This window comes from Salvelinus alpinus, chromosome 5 (assembly GCF_045679555.1).
Source record: "Salvelinus alpinus chromosome 5, SLU_Salpinus.1, whole genome shotgun sequence".
Taxonomy (NCBI): Eukaryota; Metazoa; Chordata; class Actinopteri; order Salmoniformes; family Salmonidae; genus Salvelinus; species Salvelinus alpinus.
In genome coordinates, this window is record NC_092090.1 from 39,039,647 (window position 1) to 39,063,654 (window position 24,008).

Genomic DNA, 24,008 nt, shown 5'->3' on the forward strand with positions numbered 1-24,008 from the left:
CATAACCACATCATTGTCACAGTATGATTCCATCTCTTTATGGATATCAAAGGGGCCATGTCTTACTGTCTCGTACCACGTCATGAATCTCTCACGCTCTTTGGGAGACATTTGATCACACCCGTACATTTCGGGGCTGGGATAAGATCCAATATAATGTAGATTCTCCTCAGATGTGAAGAAGTGGGGGAACCAGCCTTTCACAGAGTTTTCAAAACCCAAGGCCTCTGGCATTTGAGCCAATCTCATGGGTAAGAAGCTTAAACCGTCAATGTATCTCTGGTTGAAGGCGGGGTCTACAAAACACAAGATTTTACTACCTTGAGCTATGACACTGGGTGCAACGCCTTGCTGTATCAAGGGGTTCAGAAGAAGGTAGGAGTCATAGGCTCTAGCATCGTGCGCTATAAACGTGAAGTTTCTTTACTGGGATTTTCTAAAGTGTTTTAGAAAGAGCAGTGCACAATTGGGCCCCTTGACCGACCACTTTTCACCCTTGAAAGTCATGGTAGATACTAAAATAGGCAAATTAACCCCTGTTTGCTGATTTGTCTCAAAATCATAGAACACGTATTTCTCTGAATGTTCATCTTCAGCCAAGGGCTGAATATAACACTCGTGTGGCACTTCTTGAACCACTTCAGCGTCTCTGCTTTTCAAAGGCCCTTTACAGATTGGACAATGTATGATTCCACACACATGCGGTTTAGGGCTATCTATTTTAAGGTTGTAATTGCAATGGCATTTTGGATATTTCTTGTTAATGTCACAACTGCTTACAGATTTATAGGCCTTGGGTTGCCATGTTTCAATTTTGTGTTTTTCGTAACAGTAGGCCGAACGACATGTGCGGTGGCAATCCTCACAGGGTGTCAAGTTTAAGGGTTGCATAGGACAATTTTCATCCAGACATACTGAACAGTTATAACGGCACGCGTGCCCCCCCCCCCCCCATTCGGGTGTAGCCGGTATGGCACGATGGACAGACATATGGTGCGCCTAAAAACGCTGTGATGTTAATAACGGCATAGTAATGTTCGTTTTGCACATAAAAGTACAGAATCTGAGGATGAGGTTGGAGGTTGTTTTGGAATTTGAAGAGAGCTGCATTAGCTCTACTGTGGTACAAAACCACAATCTTGATATTCAGAAAGTTTTCAAATTTGACTATGTCAGAGAAAGCCACAGCATCCTGTATACCTAGACCCACAGCAGTTTGGAGCTCTCTAGCCGTATGTAACGCCGCTAGATCAGTACATCCAGGGTTGAGTAAATGGGATAGACCTATTGCAAAGCATAGCTTATTACCAGGATTGTGAACGTTTATGAGGTAGGCCCTTTTATTGCTTATGATTTCTGATTGCATTAGGCTATCTAGCTTCCTTCTCTGACCCCCACCACCCTGGGGTTGACGTATTATTTGCACTACAAGCTCGAGGGTCCTTTCGGCTATGACGGATAAATTTGACTGAACAAGTCGTTCTAGCAGGGCGATAAATTGTTCAAGATCTGCTTCGCCATTGAGTAAAATAAGAGATACTGTCACGATCGTCGTATGGTGAAAGAGAGGAGGACCAAGGCGCAGCGGGATAATGATACATCTTGTATTGAAGACGAACACGAAACGAAAGACACTATACAAACTAAACAAAACAACAAACCGACGAACGTGAAGCTATATAAACAATAAGTGCAGACACAAGCAACTTACACATAGACAATCACCCACAACCTACCTAATGACTATGGCTGCCTAAATATGGCTCCCAATCAGAGACAACGATAGACAGCTGTCTCTAATTGAGAACCAATCTAGGCAACCATAGACTTACATAAACACCTACAATGAACACAACCCCATGAACTCTACAAACACCCCCTAGACAATACAAACACCCTAGACGAGACAAAAACACACAAACATCCCCCATGTCACACCCTGACCTAACTAAAATAATAAAGAAAACAAAGATAACTAAGGCCAGGGCGTGAGAGTATCCCCCCCCCCCAAAGGTGCGGACTCCGGCCGCAAAACCTGACACAGAAGGGGAGGGTCCGGGTGGGCATTCCTACGGCGGTGGCTCGGGTGCGGGACGTGGACCCCACTCCACCATAGTCAATACCCGCTTAGGTTGCTTCCCAGGAACGAGGACCCTTGCAGCGAGTCCCGGACTGAAGACCATCGTAGAGGGCGCCACTGGACGGAGGGGCAGCTCCGGACTGAGTGGTAGCTCCGGACTGAGGGGTAGCTCCGGACTGAGGGGCAGCTCCGGACTGAGGGGCAGCTCCGGACTGAGGGGCAGCTCATGACTGAGGGGCAGCTCATGACTGAGGGGCAGCTCATGATTGAAGGGCGGCTCATGACTGAAGGGCGGCTCATGACTGGAGGGCGGCTCATGACTGGAGGGCGGCTCATGACTGGAGGGCGGCTCATGACTGGAGGGCGGCTCATGACTGGAGGGCGGCTCATGACTGGAGGGCGGGTCATGACTAGAGGGCGGCTCATGACTGGAGGGCGGCTCATGGCGGGCGGCTCTAGCAGCTCCTGACTGGCGGGCGGCTCTGGCAGCTCCTGACTGGCGGGCGGCTCTGGCAGCTCCTGACTGGCGGGCGGCTCTGGCAGCTCCTGACTGGCGGGCGGCTCTGGCAGCTCCTGACTGGCGGGCGGCTCTGGCAGCTCCTGACTGGCGGGCGGCTCTGGCAGCTCCTGACTGGCGGGCGGCTCTGGCAGCTCCTGACTGGCGGGCGGCTCTGGCAGCTCCTGTCTGGCGGGCGGCTCTGGCAGCTCCTGTCTGGTGGGCGGCTCTGGCAGCTCCTGACTGACGGACGGCTCTAGCGGCTCGGGACAGACGGGCGGCTCTGACGGCTCGGGACAGACGGGCGGCTCTGACGGCTCGGGACAGACGGACGGCTCAGATGGCGCTGGGCAGGCGGGCAGCTCAGATGGCGCTGGGCAGGCGTGCAGCTCAGATGGCGTTGGGCAGGCGGGCAGCTCAGATGGCGCTGGGCAGGCGGGCAGCTCAGATGGCGCTGGGCAGGCGGGCAGCTCAGATGGCGCTGGGCAGACGGGCAGCTCAGATGGCGCTGGGCAGACGGGCAGCTCAGATGACGCTGGGCAGGCAGGCAGCTCAAACGGCGCTGGGCAGACGGACAGCGCAGACGGCGCTGGGCAGACGGCTGACTCTGGCCGGCTGAGGCGCACAGTAGGCCTGGTGCGTGGTGCCGGAACTGGTGGTACCGGGCTAAGGACACGCACCTCAAGGCTAGTGCGGGGAGCAGCAACAGGGCGCACAGGGCTCTGGAGACACACAGGAGGCTTGGTGCGTGGTGCCGGAACTGGTGGTACCGGGCTGGAGACACGCACCACAGGGGATTGGCTGCATGCGTTTTGCTCCTGAGAATCGGCGTCTAACGCTGTCTGTTCCAGATCATTTAACCCTCTGAGCAGCGACGTAAAGGATGGAGAACCTACAAACGTTAGATAATATTAACGTTAGATAATATTAACATTTTATTTATCCGATATACATTTTTAACTTATAAGAATACGTGCATTGCCCCCCGTTTAAAACACATATAACTCATGTTTAATATTATAATAATATCAATAATATTCAAACAATTCCCCGCCTCCAAATCGAATATATATTTTTTCACTAACTCACCTTCAGAAATCACCATTAGGATGGATTCACAGATTATCTTTTAACTGTTCGGTCTGATAACTCTTCTGGGCTGTTGGCCTGTGGGGTTTGTAGTTGCGCTAAAGCCGTGCTAACAGATTGGAAAGTATCTGTTTCACTAGACTCATTCTGCGGTCGTGTCCCTAACGAGAGATAGTACGGAATGAGTTTACAGAGCAGGGGTGACGTTTTTTTCCCGGGCGATATCCTGTATGCTAAAAATGGGCCTGGAGTACCAGGAGGGGGTGTTGAGGCATTCTGTCTGCCGGTATTGCATTTATGCTTCATAGCACCTCAGGGGTAGCAGCTTGGGGGGTGTCCGATGTAAATTTATAGACCGGGGTGGGGGCACCGTTAGTATATGCGCTGATTAGAAATAACAATGTTTTGAGGGGGGACAAAATGGCGCCGTAGAGAGAACACTGTGTTTCAGCGAGCTCCCGTGGCATTCGTAAATGTATATCTCCTAGCTTGAAAAAGTGGTACAATTGGCTAAATAAGTTATCCTACAATGAGTCTTGACGGTTATTTCTCAAAAATCTCCGACAACATGCCCAACAGAACTACTAAGAACTCGACCAAAACCACCATCCCTGTAGATGTGCAGGAGGAGCTAGCTTACGTTAGCGAAGCTAACACCATTGCGGATCCAGGCACAATGGACCTGGTGATTCAAAAGATGACGGATAACATTACTAAAGTGATCGATGTTAAGATAAGAACGGTCTTGGAAGCAATAGCAGGCCATTCAGCTGAACTACAGAGGGTTGTCAAACGTGTTAATGAGGCGGAAGGAAGAATTGCTACAGTGGAAGCTTCAACTACATCTATGGACACTAAGATAAAAGCACTTGAGAAACAGGTGCGCGAAATGGCGGAGCACATTGACGACTTGGATAATCGAGGACGCAGATGCAATATTCGTGTTGTGGGACTCCCGGAAAATTCTGAAGGGACACGTTCAGTAAATTTTTTTGAGGAATGGATCCCTGACTACCTACAAATGGACACTAAGGCTGGTCGTGTGAAGCTGGACAGAGCCCATCGCTCTCATGCACCGATACCCGGTCCCAACCAGCGCCCACGGCCAGTGGTTATAAAGTTCCACAACTTCACCGACAAGCAGCGCGTCATGGATGCGGCTAGAAACATCGGTTCTGACGGTAGTCAACGTAAAGGTCCAAAGGTCTCATTCTTCAATGATTATTCCACAGCGGTTGTACGAAGACGCAAAGGGTTTGATGAGGCGAAGGCTTGACTCAAGAGAATGAAGATGGACTACGCGCTGCTGTACCCGGCCACATTGAAGATTATGGTCAACGGATCGCCTAAGAAACTCTACACACCTGAAGAGGCTGCTGCGTTTATTGACTCTCTCGGGTAAATAACTTTAAGCTGCACCTCCGCAGCATTGGATAACTTTTTTATTTTATTTGAATCTGATCATGAAACAGTGGTGTGAGTTCTCACATGCTCCGGTTCAGTAATATTCGTATTTTTATTATTTTTATTGCTAAAGTAACTGCCGCTACAGCTCAGGCTGAGATATGGGTGAATCTATATTGGTGCCCAGGCTTGGTTTTAGGTGGAAGAGCCTCAATCTCCTATTGATTTTCATTTCCATATATATAAAGGATGAGGCTATTGAGTGGCAATGCAGACTTAAGAGTCTACATTGGAAAGTTGAAATCCCCTGCATGTTAGCTAGTGGGAAAACCCCCTTTTGGATCTTTACATGTTTAATTTTTGGGTTTAGTATAGTTCGAATTCAGGGTTTATATATCGTTTGTTTATGCTCGGTGAGATAGAAGAGAGTTCAACACATGGAAAAAGGTACCACCCCACTTTTACAGTAGGATTCAGTCTGGATATTGAATGGTCAAGGTGCATTGGCAGGTAACAGAGTCAGACTGTGTGTATGTACATGGAACATTAGAGGGAGCCATAACCCCATTAAAAGGAAGAAGGTACTGTCTTTTTTGAAAAAAGAAAATATTGATATTGCCCTGTTGCAAGAAACTCATTTGGATGATAAGGAGCATCTGAAATTACAACAAGGGGGGTTTGGTCAAGTTTTTTTCTTATCATTTACATCCAGAAATAGAGGTGTAGCAATTCTTGTGAAAAATAACTTACCACTTAAGGTCTTGAATTGTGTGAAAGATAAATTTGGTCGCTTTGTTATAATTAATGGTACTTTACAAGGGCAGAACATCTCCATAATGAATATTTACTTCCCCCCTGCCCACCCCCCTGATTTCCTCACTAAGGTTTGTCTAGACTTTTCAGAATTAAACTCAGACACTGCAGTGGTTGGAGGAGATTTTAATTGTTTGTTGAACCCCCTTATTGATAAGTTTCCCAGCGGTATAGCTCCACTCTCTCCTCGAGCTAAGTCACTTAAAGCTATTTGTGATGATCTGGGGTATGCTGATGTTTGGAGAACTTTTCACCCCTCCAACAGATAGTTCACTTTTTTCTCTGCACCTCATGGATGTCAGACTAGAATAGATTACTTTTTTATGCCCAGGACGTCTTTGCAGTCTGTTTTATCCGCTAGGATAGGAAGCATAGTCATATCTGATCATGCAGAGGTGATCCTGGACATAAAACTCAACGGGGCATTCAATCTGTCAAGACATTGGAGGTTGAATACAACCATCCTTAAAGACCATACATTCACATCATATTTTATTACAGAGTTTAAAGCATTTTTCTCTATTAACTCTCAATCAACAGATAACCCCTCGCTCCTTTGGGAAACCTGTAAAGCGTACGCCAGGGGTCTGATTATGTCATACACAGCCACTAAGAGGCGGAAAAAGCGTGAAAAGCAAAAAACGTTAGAGGGTGAATTAGGAACTAAAGAGAAGGACTATATTAAAACTCCCACTCCTGCTCTATTAAAGGAAATATCAGTTCTTAGATCAATGTTGGACTCTCTCCTAACACAGGACGCTGAAAAGAAAATTAGATTTGTCAGGCAAAAGCTATATGAACATGGCGATAAGCCAGGAAAGTACTTGGCGTACCTAGCTAAAAAGAGAGCTGACTCACAGTCAATTGCTACTATTACTGATTCTAATGGCAATCATTTATATGAAAATAAATTGATAAATGACTCATTTAAGACATTTTATGCAAATCTTTATGCCTCAGAACTGCCAAATGATGCACCCAAATTAATGGAGAACTTATTTTCTAAGATTGAGCTCCCTACTATCTCTGAAGAACAGAGGTCCCTCTTTAATGCCCCTATTACCGAGGAAGAGATAATGTTCGCAATTAAGAATCTGCAAAATGGTAAGGCCCCAGGACCAGACGGGTTTTGTAGTGAGTTCTATAAAGAGTTCCATGGCCTGATACTTGAGCCATTGCGTGATATGTTTAACCACTCATTTTCAAATGACCAGCTCCCTCAAACGCTGAGAGAAGCCAACATATCAATTATTCTCAAAAAGGGAAAATGTCCAGAGTCTTATTCCTCGTACAGACCAATTTCCCTTCTGAATGTGGATAGAAAATTGCTTTCTAAAATTCTAGCCACAAGATTAGAGGACTCAGTGCCACTAATTGTGAAAGGAGACCAAACTGGCTTCATTAAGGGCCGTAAGTCATGCAACAATGTCAGGCGGCTTCTTAATGTAATTCAAGCATACCAACAAAGTGCTAGGGATGGTCTTGTGCTCTCCCTAGATGCAGAGAAAGCATTTGATCGTGTGGAATGGTCTTACCTATTCTTTGCTCTAAATAAATTTGGTCTAGGGGACAACTTTATAAAATGGGTGAAAGTTTTATATGATGATCCTCAGGCTGCTGTCCTTACTAATGGGCTAAGGTCAAATAGCTTCTCTATATACAGAGGTACCAGACAGGGCTGTCCTTTGTCCCCTCTCCTATTTGCACTCGTTATGGAACCACTGGCCGAGGCCATCAGGGTAACGCCTGCTATACAGGGGCTGCTCATTGGTGATGTTCACCATAAAATAAGCTTGTATGCTGATGATGTCCTGATATTCATCTCTAGTCCCGAGACTTCAACTACATCTCTTATCAATATTATTGAATTATTCAGCAAATTCTCAGGCTACAAGATTAACTTAACTAAATCAGAGGCTATGCCACTTGGTAACCTTCACTCTGTACCTAATACTTCTCCCCCCTTCCCTTTTAAATGGTCTCCCTCAGGTTTTACGTATCTGGGTATATTTGTAACTCCTAAATTCCAGCAAATGTACAAAGCCAATTTTGTTCCCTTGTTTGATACAATAAGACAGGATCTGGAGCGCTGGAACTCTCTCCCGATTTCTTGGTTGGGTAGAATATCCCTCTTGAAAATGAACATTTTACCTAGACTACTTTACCCAATCCAAATGATCCCAGTATTACTCTCCAATAAGGTAATAAAGGATGTAAATGGATGGCTAAGTTAATTTATATGGAGTAAACGCAAGCCAAGACTTAAGATGGCAATATTGCAGCTGCCAAGTTCTATGGGTGGCTTGGATCTGCCCAATATCAGGTTATATCAGTGGTGTGCCCACCTATGTTATATTTCTGATTGGATCACAAACGATGACTCCTCTATTTGGTTAGACATTGAGACTTCTCTTTCAAAATACAGGATCTTTTATTTTTCAGAAGTTTCAAGTCTGTAGAAGATCACTGCAATAATCCTATTACACTTAACACACTCAAAGTATGGAGGTCAGTTCAGCGCTTCCTGGGATGGTCCAAACTAACCTAATTCTTAACAACCCAGATTTTGGTCCAGGATTGCTGGATACTGGCTTTAACCTTTGGCTTAATAAGGGCATACACAGACTAAATGACTTATTTGCTGATAAGATTTTATTGTAATTTGAGCAGATGGTGGAGAAATATCGACTCCCAAAGCAGGACTTTTTCCGCTTCCTACAAGTAAGACATTATATTGTGAAGAGCACCACCTTAATTGGTAACCCTGATATGTCTGTCATTGAAAGAATGCTTTTTTCCACAAAGGAAAATGTCTGTAAGTCTGTTTTATGATGCTTTAAGGTCCTTTTCTGCTGTCGACACACAGAGGGTGAAACAAGTGTGGGAGAAAGAATTGTCTGTTACTATTGACGAAGAGATGTGGGAGGACATTTGGAGATATGCAAAAACAATATCTATATGTAATCTATATGTAATCTCAATCCAATTAAGAATAATACACAGATTGCATATATCCCCAAATCGCAGACATGCTTTTAGCCCCTCTCCCTCTTCTCCTCAGTGTCTTAAATGCAAAACTGATACAGGCACCCTAACACATTGTTTATGGTCATGTTTCAAAATACAAAGATACTGGTCTGGTGTTCTGCAAGAACTTGAAAAGATCCTAGGGGTTGATCTAGAATTGGAACCAGTTTCTTTACTGTTGGGTCTCCCTAGTAGGCATGTTACTTCAGTGGGTAAGAGGAGGCTTTACAACATCCTTACCTTTGCAGCAAGGAAAAACATCCTTTTACAGTGGATTAGTGATAAGGTTCCTTCTATTAAAGATTGACATAAGATACTATTTGAATGGGTGCCTCTGGAATATCTGACATGTACATTGCATTCTAAAACAGATCAGTTCTACAAAGTATGGGAACCCTATCTAAATTACCTAGAACCTGAGCTATCAGCTATTATGCTGCAAGGATTCTCTTAGAATGGTGGTGATCTATGTATTTCAGATTTACACTGTACGTTCCATGTGTGGAACCTAACTTCTTAGTTTAAACTGAGCTTTTTTGTTTAATTTCTGTTTGTAAGTTTGTTTCAAATGTATGTATTGAGAGACGCAATGATGGGGATGGGGTGAGAGAAGCGGGGAGAGGAAAATGGTGGGTGTGTATGTGTGTGTATGTGTGTGTATGTATATGTATATGTCTATATATATATATACAGTATGCGCAGGTATGTGTACGTGAGTGCTGTTTTTTGTTGCTTTCTCTCTGTTGTTGTATCTCTTAATATGGGTGAAAATTGTGAAATTCCAATAACAATACTGTAAAAAAAATATTTAAAGAAATAACAATGTTTTAACCCCGGGGGTCAGTCTAGACATATTGTATTCTTTCTGGGGTGTTTGACTTTTTAGCCCCCACATCCTCGGGGGTGAGATAAATTCAGATTTGAAAGGCATGTGTGTTAATGAATCGAAAGTGCCCATTTTAAGAGACGCCGACACACTTTTTGATGGTGGGTAGGCAGATATCTGTACATACAGTTTGCATGATAGTGCAAACCTTGGTTTCAAACGACCCATGCAGAGACACCCCCCCACCCCTTTGTTTTTGAAACACACACACATACACGCCAGCACACGCACACCCGCGCACGCACACGTATTTTCAGATTTTTTTTCTTCTCCGGGACAGGCTTGGTGATAGAGCAAAAAGACAGAACCCCTTTGTTAAAAGGTGAGATACTGCTTTTAAAACCAAAAATAACCAAAAATACCAAAATATTTAGTACATACAGTTTAAAAAATGTTATAATTAATTAACCAATTTTACTGCGCAATATTGAAACATGCACGAATGTTTTATTTATAAACATTGGTGTACAACAGGTATACATCATTACCAGACAGTACTACACTTTTAATAAGCTTTAAATGTTTATAACTATCTGTTGTAGGATAGACTGTATTCGTATAAAATAAGACATTGTTTTTTTAAGACATTGCATTTCTCCCGCGACAGACCGGGGCGAGAGAGAAAACGACAGATTCCCATTCGTTAAAGGGTGAGATACAATTTTAAAACCATTTATTTAATTCTAAATCTTTGGTACATACAGTTTAAAGCATGTTATAATTAATTACACCTTTTTACTATTCCATTCTTACAGATATAGGGTCTGGTTAGCCCTGACCTGCATCCGTATCCAATTCACCAACGCCATGACAGGCTCTCTTGCACGCTCCATCAAAGCTCCGTAAGTTTTCACTCCAGGGATAGATCATCCGTCGGGCATGTAGGTCCTGGGTATGTCTTAAGGATAGACGCGGCCAGCGCCGTAATTGTTCACGATTTTGGAAAAGACTGTCCAGCTTATTCATACGGGTTATGAATATGGGATTATCAATCCATTTAAAGCTAAACACTGGCATAAAAAAGTTTACATACTTGCATGCTTTGGAAGATACATGAGAACTGACAGACTTTGTCGCATTTGCACTATCAAATTGTTCACATGCTAAAATTGTCACTTTGGAGTCAGGGCTATATGCCATTGAAGCGATTCTTAGGGCCTTCAGATCACTGCGTTCGCAGACCAGTTATCCATTGCATATCCGGGTTGCATATCCGGGTTGTACCACTCAGGGCCTGTTCAATTTGACAGAGCGCTAACCTTATTTTAAGCCATTCTCTCATCCACAGAGCAGGAGAAAAACTCCCTGGTTTTGCATGATAAAGGGGTTTGGGGCTGCTGTCTGTGAATATCTTAACCGTAGAATCCTCCGGTTGGAATATGTAAGACATATGTCCCTCACTCGTACCCAAAACTCCTTTAAAACATTCTGGGGCCTCACACAGAACTTCCTCGAGGCTTTTGTCATTGGGTTCATGACAAGAGACGCATAGCACCCCGAGAATTGGCCTAGGAGACATCATTTTCTGTTTAATATTCAGGGTTTTACTTTTTAAAATCTTGTTTAGTGTTCTGGGGCCGCATGTCTTGTTCTGGGCTTTATTTATAATGCGTCTGCCAACCCCAATACCCCAGGACATTCCTGTTTCATAGACAACAGCCCTAAGGTCAATAAAACAGGGGGTGGGGTGGCCATACTCTTTGAAATGTTCAAACACATCCCCCCCAGTTCAAAGAGGTCCATAGACATCAATCATCATGACAACGTCAAAGGAATAGATGCATTATATACATAAATTCACACACTATAAGGCGTGAGAACAGGAACAGGATGCCCATATATGGGCATACGCACGTGATAACTTCCCGCCAGGATGTCCTGGCCGGATGCCCAAATATGGGCATGCACACGTCATCCGGACATAGGGTCATAAATCAAACGTTTGACGTGTGCCGTCTACTTTATTCTCTCTAACATGCACCTGTGGAACGGTCGTTAAGACACTAACAGCTTACAGACGGTAGGCAATTAAGGTCACAGTTATGAAAACTTAGGACACTAAAGAGGCCTTTCTACTGACTCTGAAAAACACCAAAAGAAAGATGCCCAGGGTCCCTGCTCACCTGCGTGAACGTGCCTTAGGCATGCTGCAAGGAGGCATGAGGACTGCAGATGTGGCCAGGGCAATAAATTGCAATGTCCGTACTGTGAGACGCCTAACATGCTGACCAGACCGGACACGTCGCATGCGCGAGCGTCGCAAAATAAATTTAGAAATCCATGTTATTCAATTATTGCACCCACACTGCTCGTGCGCGCCAACGAGCGTCTGCGATGCCTAGGGCTAAAATAGAACTCCTTTCTATTTCTGACACAGATCGTGCTGAAAGTCCTTCCTCTCCCATCTCGTCATTGGTTTATAGAAGCAGGTACCCACGTGCCATCTCCTCACTGGTTATACCCACGTGGGTGATTGAAAGACGAACTGTTTTGCCGGTGGTCGTGGTAATACTATGAAAGTTTAGATGCCGATCACCATATAAGTTCAAAGATGAAAAAGCCTGGAAGGAGGAGAGATTACTAGAAACAATTCGGTTGGCCGTTTTATGTGTGGATTAATTGTCGGAGTAGAGGACCTTGTGCATTTCAGGTAAAACAACAACTCAGTGTTTATATCCCAGGACAAATTAGCTAGCAACAGCAAGCTAGCTAAATAGGACAAATTAGCTAGCAAGTGCAAACTAACTAGCTAAATTGCCATACATGTTTAATGCTTTTCGACCTGTCCTCAAATTAAGGACATTGGTTCAGAGTTTGTTTTGATATTTTAACCTGCGTGTCATGATCGCGTTTGGTGTAGGGGGACAAAATACATTTATGCACAATAGCGCACGATGGCGCCTGCGCGCAGCAGGTTTGGGTTCCGTGTAAGACAGCGCTACAGGACGGACAGGACGGACAGCTGATCGTCCTCGCAGTGGCAAACCACGTGTAACAACACCTGCACAGGATTGGTACATCTGAACATCACACCGGCGGGACAGGTACAGGATGGCAACAACAACTGCCCGAGTTACACCAGGAATGCACAATCCCTCCATCAGTGCTCAGACTGTCCGCAATAGGCTGAGAGAGGCTGGACTGAGGGCTTGTAGGCCTGTTGTAAGGCAGGTCCTCACCAGACATCACCGGCAACAATGTCGCCTGCAAGACAGGATTGTCAGTGTTCTGCCATGGCCAGCGAAGAGCCCGGATCTCAATCGAATTGAGCACGTCTGGGACCTGTTGGATAGGAGCGTGAGGGCTAGGGCCATTCCCCCCAGAAATGTCCAGGAACTTGCAGGTGCCTTGATGGAAGAGTGGGGTAACATCTCACAGCAAGAACTGGCAAATCTGGTGCAGTCCATGAGGAGGAGATGCACTGCAGTACTTAATGCAGCTGGTGGCCACACCAGATACTGACTGTTACTTTTGATTTTGACCCCCCCTGTCACGACTTCCACCGAAGGTGGCTCCTCTCCCTGTTCGGGCGGGGCTCGGCGGTCGGCGTCGCCGGCCTACTAGCCATCACCGATCCATGTTTCCTTTTCCGTTTGTTTTGTCTTTGGTTCTGTCACACCTGGTTTTCATTTGCTTTGATTTCTGTGTGTATATTTACCCTGTTTCCCCGCTTAGGTTTGTGCGGGATTCTTTTTTCTTGTTGCTTGTGGAGGCTTTCCTCAGTGTATCTTTTGCTTGTAGTGATTTTAGTAAGGTGCGTTGTGGTTCTACGCCTTACGGGTGAACTGTTTGTTCCCATTGGGTTTTGGGTATTTGTACTGGACTGTGTTTGTTTTGGACTTGCCCTGATTAAAAATGACACGCTACACTGACATTTCTGCTCTCCTGCGTTTGACTCCTCACTTACCTTCAGTGCGCTCGCAACACCCCTTTTGTTCAGGGACACATTATTAAATTTATGTTAGTCACATGTCTGTGGAACTTGTTCAGTTTATGTCTCAGTTGTTGAATCTTGTTATGTTCATACAAATATTTGCACATGTTAAGTTTGCTGAAAATAAACACAGTTGACAGTGAGAGAACGTTTATTTTTTTGCTGAGTTTATATAAAGCCCATATTTCTCAGGAGCACTGCTTTCTCTTCTATCTCTCTACCAAACTATTGACAAACACACTGCATTGTGAGTTTGTGCTATGTGCTATTTTACCTCCACTAAATGCCCTTAATACTGAGATTGGAAATGAGAATGCTCTAATCCAGTGTGCTATGATGTGACGTCCCTGGTCCAAGCTTTCCACAGCTTGCCCTCCACCCCTCCCCTACACACACATCCCCTGGATGCAGCACGTCGGCCCTTTGCTCTGTTAATCCAGTGAACACTCACTACGATCTGCATGTATGCTCTGCTCTACTCTTGAGCTCTGATGATCCAACAAATGAATGACAGGACACCTCACTCTGAGAAGACACCAAAATTCTGTCCAGGATTATAACACTGCTGTGAACGTCATCAGATCAGAGCTCATTAATTGTGTGCTGGGGCTCCACTGGACTCAGTTGGGCCAGTTGAGTATGAGGTCCCATGCCTGCACCGTGACTTTCCTCCTGCCTGTTGCTCTTTACCTCTGTAAGGATGCCTTTCCCTTATCTATTTATGTATTGTATGTCTGTGTGTCTCTGTCTGTGTGTGTTGTAGTGATATTACTTTAGTGTGGTGAGCGTAGTTTGATGCTTCAAAGGCAGCTTTTATCTCACTCTGCTCTTACTAGTTTCCTGTATTTTTTCTGTTCAACTGTTTTTGTTTGTTAGAATATTTGAAACTGAAGGGATGGCATAAGTAGCAGAGCAGGAGTGATGGTTTGGTATGGGGTGATGGTAAGTTGGTAAGGAGAAGAGAGCAATGGTATGGGTGAAAAGGTATTTCTTTCTGAATCCATTTGGATATGAAGGAGAGAGGTTTTACGAAGCACTTATCCTAATGAAATACATGCTGTTCTATCTTGTTCCGAACAGCGCAGTGTGTGTGTGTGTTTATGTGTGTGTGTGCCTCCCACTGTCGTCTCTCAGGGAGTTGTGGGACAGCTGGAGAATACTATCCCACTGAGGTTAGTGCTGAGGATAGGGGCGGTACCTCCTGTAGTCTACGGAGTTGACTAAAGGCCATAAGAATGTTACGTTGAGAGAGAGACATAATGCATGTTGTGCTAGGCCACCAGAGTAAGAGATTCATTTGTAGAGTGTGTTGCATTCACCCCAACCTTCTCCCTGTGGCGATGCTCATCTTCATGTTCCTTCTCCACCCTCTCTCAGGGCTAATGTGTGTGTGTGTTAGTGTGTGATTATGTGGTTGTTTGTTTGTATGTTTGCCAATGTGTGTGTACATGTAGTTTACACACACACACACACACACACACACACACACACACACACACACACACACACACACACACACACACACACACACACACACACACACACACACACACACACACACACACACACACACACACACAGAGAGGGGCATAGCAGGTATCTCCAGAGGCAGACAGGCTGATGAATTACCTTACTCCGATGCTAAAACCCCAGACGTAAATAAACAAATGAAAAGTAATCTATTAATAGCACTGGACAAAAGAGCTTATGTATCTACTGTAATTCACATTCATACTCTTCACTCCCTTCCCTCCCTCAGATCTGGCCCCTGTGTGTTGGGCTGCTGCACTCCCTAGCTCCTGTGGTGTCATCTACAAGAGCTTTGCTCAGTGTCTCCTCACTCTGGGGGACAGTCTGGGTGACACACAGAAAGAGCAGAGCGCACAGGACATTGACACAGTCTGCAGGTGAGTCTCTCTCTCCCACTCCAACTTGACACCTACTCTGAATCAATCCAGCTCTCTTTTTCTCCTTGCATATTCTCCCATCTCCTCACACACATAAGTGTTGTAAATGTTCATTTTCAGACCAAGTCACTCCTACAGAATCAGACTGTAACCCAACATGTGCTCCAACACTTGTAAACACACACATGTCCCACGTCCCTCATTCACAACCTTCAGATTTCCTTGGTGTATTCCTTTCACATACTTTCAAAAAACACACTCCCTCACAAACCACACTCTCATGTTGTCATACAGTATTTGCCCCCTTACAGATCATGGGATGCGTTCCATGTGTGTGCGAATGCGGCACTTGCCGGTTGTCCTGGAGACGCAGCGGCTGTGTGGGAGTCTCTGAGGCAAGAGTCCAGGAAGACACAGTTTTCTGGAAACCTCTATGACATGTGTGCCAGCCGCACCACACTGGCACCCAATACAGTGCCCATGCCACCCTCCCAGAGGCCACCAACATCAGACCAGACCAATCAAGAAACTCTTAAAGGGTACACGCATCACCTTGGACCCGCCTACACCACACTTTTGCTCTCAGCATGCATCTCTCTACTGCTCCTGCTCAGGATGTAGCCCTAGCCTCCCTCAGACTGCTATAGGTTCTCTGTGAGTCTTGTGTTTTACTGTACTGAGCATAAAATGAACCAACACACACCTGTAAAAACCCCTCACTCCAACACACACGCAAGCACACATCCCCTCACTCCAAAATGCATACCTCCTCCAACACGCATACACACACAGGCATGTACATGTACACACACAAACACACACACAGAGTAACGCAAGAAAACACTCCCAAGCGTTATGGACGTCACTATTATGCATATTATGTAAAATAACGTTTCCATGTCAACCTCTCTGTGCAATTTTCTGTATACCACCTATCATTGATAAGAGGGAAGTACTGACATTACTGATAGAGTTGCTCTATAATCTACACGTTATGTGAACTCTGTTTTTATATGTGACATGTGTAGTGGGGCAATATTTGATACATGTATGTATGCATACATTATTATTACCTCACATGCAACTTGTAAATAAGACTAAGCAATTAGCCCATTAAATGAATTATCTGACTTCATAAGATAAATAACAATATGCAAGAGACTGTAGTTATACTATGTGCAATCAAGTATTATGCTGACTAATATCAAGGAATTGTCACGAGAAGCAAATATCAAAGCAAGTATTACTTAATAACTTTATAAAATGAATGGATTCACATACAAGACATAAAGCTTAAGTTACAAAGCATTAACAAGCATTATACTAGGCATGGTCAGAGAGAGAGACAAAGAAACCATAGCTTGAGCCATGGCACATAGCTCATGGGAGAAAGTAAGAAAGAAAGACAGGAACAAAAAATAGAAAGAACGAATCTAAGACCTTTTATAACATCTGAGTTGTTTGGATTCAGAATCTGAGTTGTTGACCAATAGTATTACTGTAAAATTAGATATCAGACCTACAGAACCCCTACACCTGTATACACTTTCGTGTTTTTATATGAGCTATGAAAGAGTTCACCTGTAAAATGTATTTTACTCAGCCACCAACTGACTAAATCCCTATATTCCCCAATCATTGATTCTTGCATTGCCTGTGTGGGCACTGGGCATGGAATAGCCACCACACACAGTGTGCCTGTAGACTTATTATGTAATGATTCATCATAATGTAAAAATGGTATCGGAAGCTGCACTTCACTTAGATACATGTTTGTTTCCAGTTTCATGTGAGATTGCTCAGAGCTGTTGCTTTAAGGGGTGCATGCTTTGTTTCATTCAATTGTAAGATGTGAAATCAGACACACAGTTGATTAATCCAGACAGTTAGATTTGATAATTCATGCATTAATTTGTAATAAAATATATTTACAAGGATATGTATGGTGTAGCATGTAACGTGCAATGTGTGTGTATCCTGTATGTGTGTGTGTGTTTGTAATCTTTGCTCTTAAATCCTTTCATAACAGAAGGTCACGAGCAGATCAATCTAATCTGTCTTTGTTCCTGCCCAGCAGCCCTCGATGCACCCTGACAGCCCAGGACACACTGCACATCCTAGCCATGTGTCAGAGTAGGGGAGGGAGGAGGGTGAGAGGGAGGAGGAAACATGAAGAGATGGTGAATTACGATGTGAACATGGTCATGAACAGAAACAAAGATTTAGAGAACAGTAGACAATACCATTTGTGCATGCGTGTGGCTATGACAAGAGAGATGAGGAGACAGGTGGATATATTTTTTGTTAATCCTCTTTTTGGTATCTTTATTTAAAGACCCAATCTACTAAAATCTATTCTCTAGTCTCCCTGTGACCAGTATTTGACCTGGGCACCGGGCCATGTTATCTTTCAGGGAGCCCTGAAATCTCACCCTCAGTCCCGGGTAGATTAAATGATACAGAAGAGATTCCATGTGTTTTTGCATTAGCAGGTCTGTAATAATACTACTGCTAAAACACGCAAAGACTTTGACAAAATAACTGCTCTTTAGGTTCACATTTATGCATGATCATCATCATCATTACTCTATTTTCTAAACTTGTTTTTGTTGTTTGTTGTTTTTTACGTTTTATTTTCTGTAATAATGAGCCAGTGTATTGCACATCTGAGGTGCATATTTGGTACTTAAGTGCCACCTAGTGGTATATTTTAAGTATTTGAGTAACAAGCACTGAGACAAATTCCCCATACTGTACTATAAAGTTTTATTTTATGAGCCCTGGCTATAATCTGCCTGGGATTATCTTGGAATGGACTTGAATGCAGTTCATGAACACTTAATTCAGAACACTGAGCCTGAGAATACAGAATATAAAGTATAACCAGTAATAGAACAGCTACGAAAAACTAACAAAAACAACAACATTGTTTTGAGCAGAAAATGTGTTGGGTGTAAACCCGTGGCTGCAAAATAGCTCCATAGCAGCTCTCTGTGCTTACATTGAACCTGTCTTCAGCAAAACAAGGCTTTCCCAGATTGAACACCTAAACCTAGTGTTGTTAATGCTATCACAGCCTTCTGCAGGGTTAGTCCAGCTCCTCAATGAGACAACCTGGTTTGCTGGCTTCAGGGCTCTGCCTCTGTCTGGGTTCTCCCTGAGGTTCTGATATCACCAGCTCTGGGGCATCCCCCGCCTCTGGGTCCAATGCTACTAGGTGATTGGTGGGCGATTTGTTTGACGTTTTGTCACAGACCCTGAACAGTGAAGATGAGCATGGACCTGGGGTAGGTGTGGTCTCTGTGGTCCACACTGTCCCACTCTGATGTATGATTGGATCTACATCGTTGTTGTCTCCTGAAACGATCTCTATCATTGGCCGGAATACTCGCTGGAAACACAGGTGGTCAATTCAGACATAACACAGCTGACCCAAATGAAATACACTCTGTGCTGATTTAAATGCTGTGTTGACCTCATAAAATATTAACATGTGAGTAATTTAGAGACTAATTGTGTGTATTTGGAATATGCCTGCTGACTATTGTACAATAAATGCTAAAGGTATTATATTCTTTCTTTTGGGTAATAAAAGTTACAGCCTAGTCTATGGTATGTAATGTACCTGAGAGGAGAAGATGCAGATGCTGTCTGGATCTTCAACATCCACATCCTCCAGGTCAGGGAGATCCTGTGGAGTCAGGTGACCATTAGTCAGGGGACAAGGCTTTAGTGCTCTAAATGAAGGTTAGAGTCAAGAGCTAAATGATAAAGAGTCTGAGGCAGTCTGTGCTTTTGGTTAAGATGCTGATGGAGAGGGACTAGATAACAACAATAAAACATTATTACAGTGTGATAATCACTCTATTATAGTGATAGTGATTGGTAATGCTTGGCTGTGGTGGTCAGTCTGACTCACGTCAATACGAAGTGGTGGGCGTGGCCCCAGGTGGATGGTCTCCAGGTCCTCTGTCTCCTCTACCTCAGTCACCATTGGTCCAGGACCGTGCTCTACAATTCTCCCAGCTGTCTGAGACTGTGGCTGGCCACATACTGACTGTTCTCTCTCTAACTTCTCTCTCTTTGGCTGCCTTCTTTGTAGTTGTTCTCTCCTTGACTGGTTTAACTCTAACAGTTCTTCCTTTAAGCTTTCTTCTGTTGCTTGCTCTCCATCTGGCTGATCTCCCTCTTGGTGCTCTCCATCTGGCTGATCTCCCTCTTGGTGCTCTCTCTCTAGCTGATCTCCCTCTTGGTGCTCTCTCTCTAGCTGATCTCCCTCTTGGTGCTCTCTCTCTAGCTGATCTCCCTCTTGGTGCTCTCTCTCTAGCTGATCTCCCTCTTGGTGCTCTCTCTCTAGCTGATCTCCCTCTTGGTGCTCTCTCTTTAGCTGATCTCCCTCTTGGTGCTCTCTCTCTAGCTGATCTCCCTCTTGGTGCTCTCTCTCTAGCTGATCTCCCTCTTGGTGCTCTCTCTCTAGCCGATCTCCCTCCGGATCCTCTCTTTCTAGTTGTTCTCTGTCTAGCTGCTTCTTCAGTGGCTGTTCAATCCCTGGCTTTTCCTTTTCTGGCTGTTCTCTTTGTGTCTGTAAGAACTCTTCATGGGCCTCCAGACTGTCCTCCACAAACGCCTGGATCCTCTCCTCCCTGCCCGGGCTCTGATTCTGCCTCTGGTTCTTTTCACTGGGGCTCTCAAGTTCTGGAGTTGTAGTGGTCTCATACTCCCCTAGAAAAGGTCAACACACCCTTATCAAACTTCTCTACGTCGTGTGTGTGTAAGGAGGTTCCAAGTGTGTGTGTGTGTGTGTGTGTGTGTGTGTGTGTGTGGGTGGATATGAGTGCGTGTGTGCGTACCTCTCTCTTGCAGCTCTCTGAGTCGCAGTTTCTCCATGGCTTGGTCTCTGATGGTTGCCATGGCGTCCAGACTGTCCTGGATCTTCCTTCTCTCTCGTGTTTGCCATGATTCCCTCTCCCTGCGCTCCCCCTCCGGACCCGCTGTCCCCCACGCCTCCGCACACGCCCTTCATACCGCAACCACATGATAATCATACAGCAACCAAGGACCAACATCACAGACCACACAATGACTCAAGCATAAGTATGACATGCACGGGCAAACAGAGACAAACTGGTAATGCACCTGTCCTTTGGGAACACAGGTCGGTCATCCAGGTACGTGAGCTGTTTGAGACGTATGATCATAGTCTTCCTGTAGTATGGGATTTTCTTTATCACTTCATTTCCCATCAGGTTCAGCACGCGCTGAGGAGGAGGGAACAACAAGGGTGTAATCACACACACACATACACAGGCTTGGGTATATTATCAGCATGAAGCAAGAGTATTTGCATTTTATAGTCAGTGTGTCATGCGCATGGGCATACTAATGAATAAAGATGATATGATCTATATTGCATAAAGTACTGTTTATCTGTGTGAGCCTGTTGTGAGCATGTCTTCTCACCAGTTCCGGCATTCTCTCCAGCACAGTGAGGATGTCTGGGTCATCCAGCAGGTTGTGGGACATGTCCAGCACACTGAGGGAGAGGCACTGACTCAGATGCTCCACGTCTCCCACTGTCTGCAGCTTATTATGGGCTATCTGCAGGGTGCCCAGATCAGGCAGGCAGGCTGGGAAAATACTCACAAATCAAATAGATGGAGTCACACACACACACTGAGATAGGTGGGGTACGTAGAGTGAGGACAGACTCACCAATGTTTTCGATGGTGTGTATGTAGTTGTTGCAGACATTGAGGGTGCAGAGCTTGCTGAGTGGTTCTAAGTTCTCCAGATTGTGTATGAGGTTCTGGTGGAGGAAGAGGCAGCGTAGGTCCGTTTGGGCCTGCAGGTTCTGGATGCGCTGCAGTCCGTTGCACTCCAGCCAGAGACACTTCAGCCCTGTGTACTCCTCCAGATTCTCTATGGTGGAGAAGCCTAAGAGGGGAAAACATAAAACAAATAACATTAGAATACTAAAAGAACTCTAACAGTGCAGTTGTATTCCACCTACAATTCTATATAGACCCCACAAAGCTTATGATTTTAATTTCTATAAATGATTCACGCAACAATATATCTAACCCGTCCATAAACAACAATTCCACACACACCTTTGAAGTGCAAATACAGTGTGTCATTCAATCGAGGTGTCATGTAGAGTTTATTTTGCTTGCAGTGGTTCTTCAGAAATGTCTTTGTCATTCTGAGGAACATAAAGCGTCACTAGTTAGAATGCTAGACAGGACGAACAATAATGCTAGAAGACTACTGACAGCTAATTCCTAGCTTTTAAGATGACCTTGGACCCGAGTCCTTTTCCTTTTTCTCTTGTTGTTGGGCTTGTATGAGTTTGTCGACTTCTGTATGTGAGGACACACAACAGTCTCCTTCGATAACCACGTTTGGCAGGGGGCTGCAGTTCATCGTGGGGGGCTCCTCTGAAGTGAGAGAGGAGGATAACTTTAGACATGGCTAGACTCATGCGATTATTTAACATGTTGCCATGTGCTGACTATTACGCTAAATTATAGTGAACTGTCTAACCTAGTTTACTGGAAGGTGTTGACATCGCGTTCAGCAATATTTCTGCATCTCCAGCTTGCAGGGTCATACTGGATTCCTCGCCACTCTCTTCTTCCACCTCACCGGATTCGAGGGGTTTAGGATGCATCGTCGATAGTTTTAAGTGATTACTACTTCTATATACTATTTACTTGTTTAGTTAACAGTTTGTGTTAACGCATTAGCCAGTTGTAATAACTTGTCATAAACTCCCTGTCAGCTATTTTCCGGTAAAGCTTTTCTGTGTTTCCATAGCAACGGTGAATCATCAAACGACGACCGCCCTCCTCTCATGATTGGTTGTGCAAGCCAGAGTCATATTTAATTTAAACGTTATTTTATCAGGGAGTCATACTGACACCAATGTCTCTTTTACAGATGAGCCTTGAATTACACAAATTAAAGGAAATACATTATTAAAAAAACTACGAAATTCGTCAGTAATAATGTGCGGATTCGATTATGCTAAACCGCAGGGCACCGTGGTATGGCCCGTTACGTCATCGGGCGAAATCGGGAGGAGCACACTTCTCAAATCGAACAGTAATCTGCGGCGCTCGGTCATTTTGTCAACATTTACATTTACATTTAAGTAATTTAGCAGACGCTCTTATCCAGAGCGACTTACAAATTGGACCAACGCAGCGTCAACCAACGCTGCATGGTTCATCGTCCAGAAACATACAACATATCTTTTTCATAAAATAAATGTTCGAATTTTCTAACTATTTTTTTATTGGGAAGGCAGATAAACCGTTATAATAAAAAGCAATCCCGTTCGCATGGGAAAACACAGAATACTTGTAATTATTATTACACAAATTAAGTCACTTTTGTTTTGAGCCGACTTCGCCATGGACTTTGAACAGGGAGCCTGGCTCACGACCAGGAGGCAGCCCGATTCCAAATCGAATTACAATCAACTTTCAGCCGACGCAAAACACGTTTACACGGGGGTCCGGTCCCGGGCGGGATTAATCGAACCCCCTCTATGGCTCTGATATAAACTATTTTATCCGAGCCGTCTTTACGCTTAAACATTTTCATTGGTCAAAAGGACTGACATTCAATCTATTTTTCCCCGGAGCTAAAAATATGAATATTTACACAGCATACAGCGATTCCAAAATAAAACGTGTATGTAATCAATGTAGCCTATTCTGAATAATAAATGTATTGTCGACCACAAAAAGGCAGAGATCCTATAAATCTATTTTTATTTCTAGTTATGTAATTCTATGCACTTATTTGAACTAACTCTTACAGTAGGCCTATGCAAGGATACGATGGTTGCTTCATCCATTGTTGGACTTCTGAATTAATGAAATGTACCCATTGATTCTATTTTATTTATTTTTATTTCACCTTTATTTAACCAGGTAGGCCAAGTTCTAATTTACAACTGCGACCTGGCCAAGATAAAGCAAAGCAGTGCGACAAAAACAACAACACAGAGTTACACATAAACAAACGTAGAGTCAATAACACAATAGAAAAATATATGTACAGTGTGTGCAAATGTAGAAGAGTAGGGAGGTAGGCAATAAAAAGGCCATGGAGGTGAAATAATTACAATTTTGCATTAACACTGGAGTGATAGATGTGCAGATGCTGATGTGCAAGTAGAAATACTGGGGTGCAAAAGAGCAAGAGGATAAATAACAATATGGGGATGAGGTAGTTGGGTGTGCTATTTACAGATTGGCTGTGTACAGGTACAGTGATCGGTAAGCTGCTCTTACAGCTGATGCTTAAAGTTAGAGAGGGTATAAGACCCCAGCTTCAGTGATTTTTGAAATTCGTTCCAGTCA

At 44.2% G+C, this 24,008-nt stretch overlaps 2 protein-coding genes across 3 annotated transcripts; one reads left to right on the plus strand and one right to left on the minus strand.

Moving 5' to 3' along the window:
- Positions 1-10,035: 10,035 nt before the first annotated feature.
- LOC139576103 (neuritin-like protein) lies at positions 10,036-17,575 on the plus strand. Of its 2 annotated transcripts, XM_071401784.1 has the most exons (5): positions 10,036-10,117; positions 10,403-10,445; positions 10,551-14,423; positions 15,489-15,636; positions 15,948-17,575. In XM_071401784.1, exons 3-5 carry the CDS (start codon positions 14,237-14,239, stop codon positions 16,255-16,257), a joined length of 645 nt encoding a protein of 214 aa, XP_071257885.1. In that variant the 5' UTR covers positions 10,036-10,117; positions 10,403-10,445; positions 10,551-14,236; the 3' UTR covers positions 16,258-17,575. The 2 variants fall into 2 exon arrangements, 1 of the variants encoding a protein (XP_071257885.1); XR_011675061.1 differs by lacking the exon at positions 15,948-17,575 and having other exon boundaries at positions 10,551-10,637; positions 15,489-15,627.
- A 97-nt stretch (positions 17,576-17,672) lies between these two features.
- LOC139576102 (dynein axonemal assembly factor 1-like) lies at positions 17,673-22,433 on the minus strand. The gene is made up of 10 exons (XM_071401783.1): positions 22,180-22,433; positions 21,935-22,073; positions 21,747-21,838; positions 21,349-21,570; positions 21,097-21,263; positions 20,773-20,894; positions 20,487-20,653; positions 19,556-20,358; positions 19,262-19,327; positions 17,673-19,027 (listed from the first exon to the last, which is right to left on the minus strand). The coding sequence occupies exons 1-10, from the start codon at positions 22,304-22,306 to the stop codon at positions 18,725-18,727; spliced, it is 2,208 nt and encodes a 735-aa protein (XP_071257884.1). The 5' UTR covers positions 22,307-22,433; the 3' UTR covers positions 17,673-18,724.
- Positions 22,434-24,008: the final 1,575 nt, after the last annotated feature.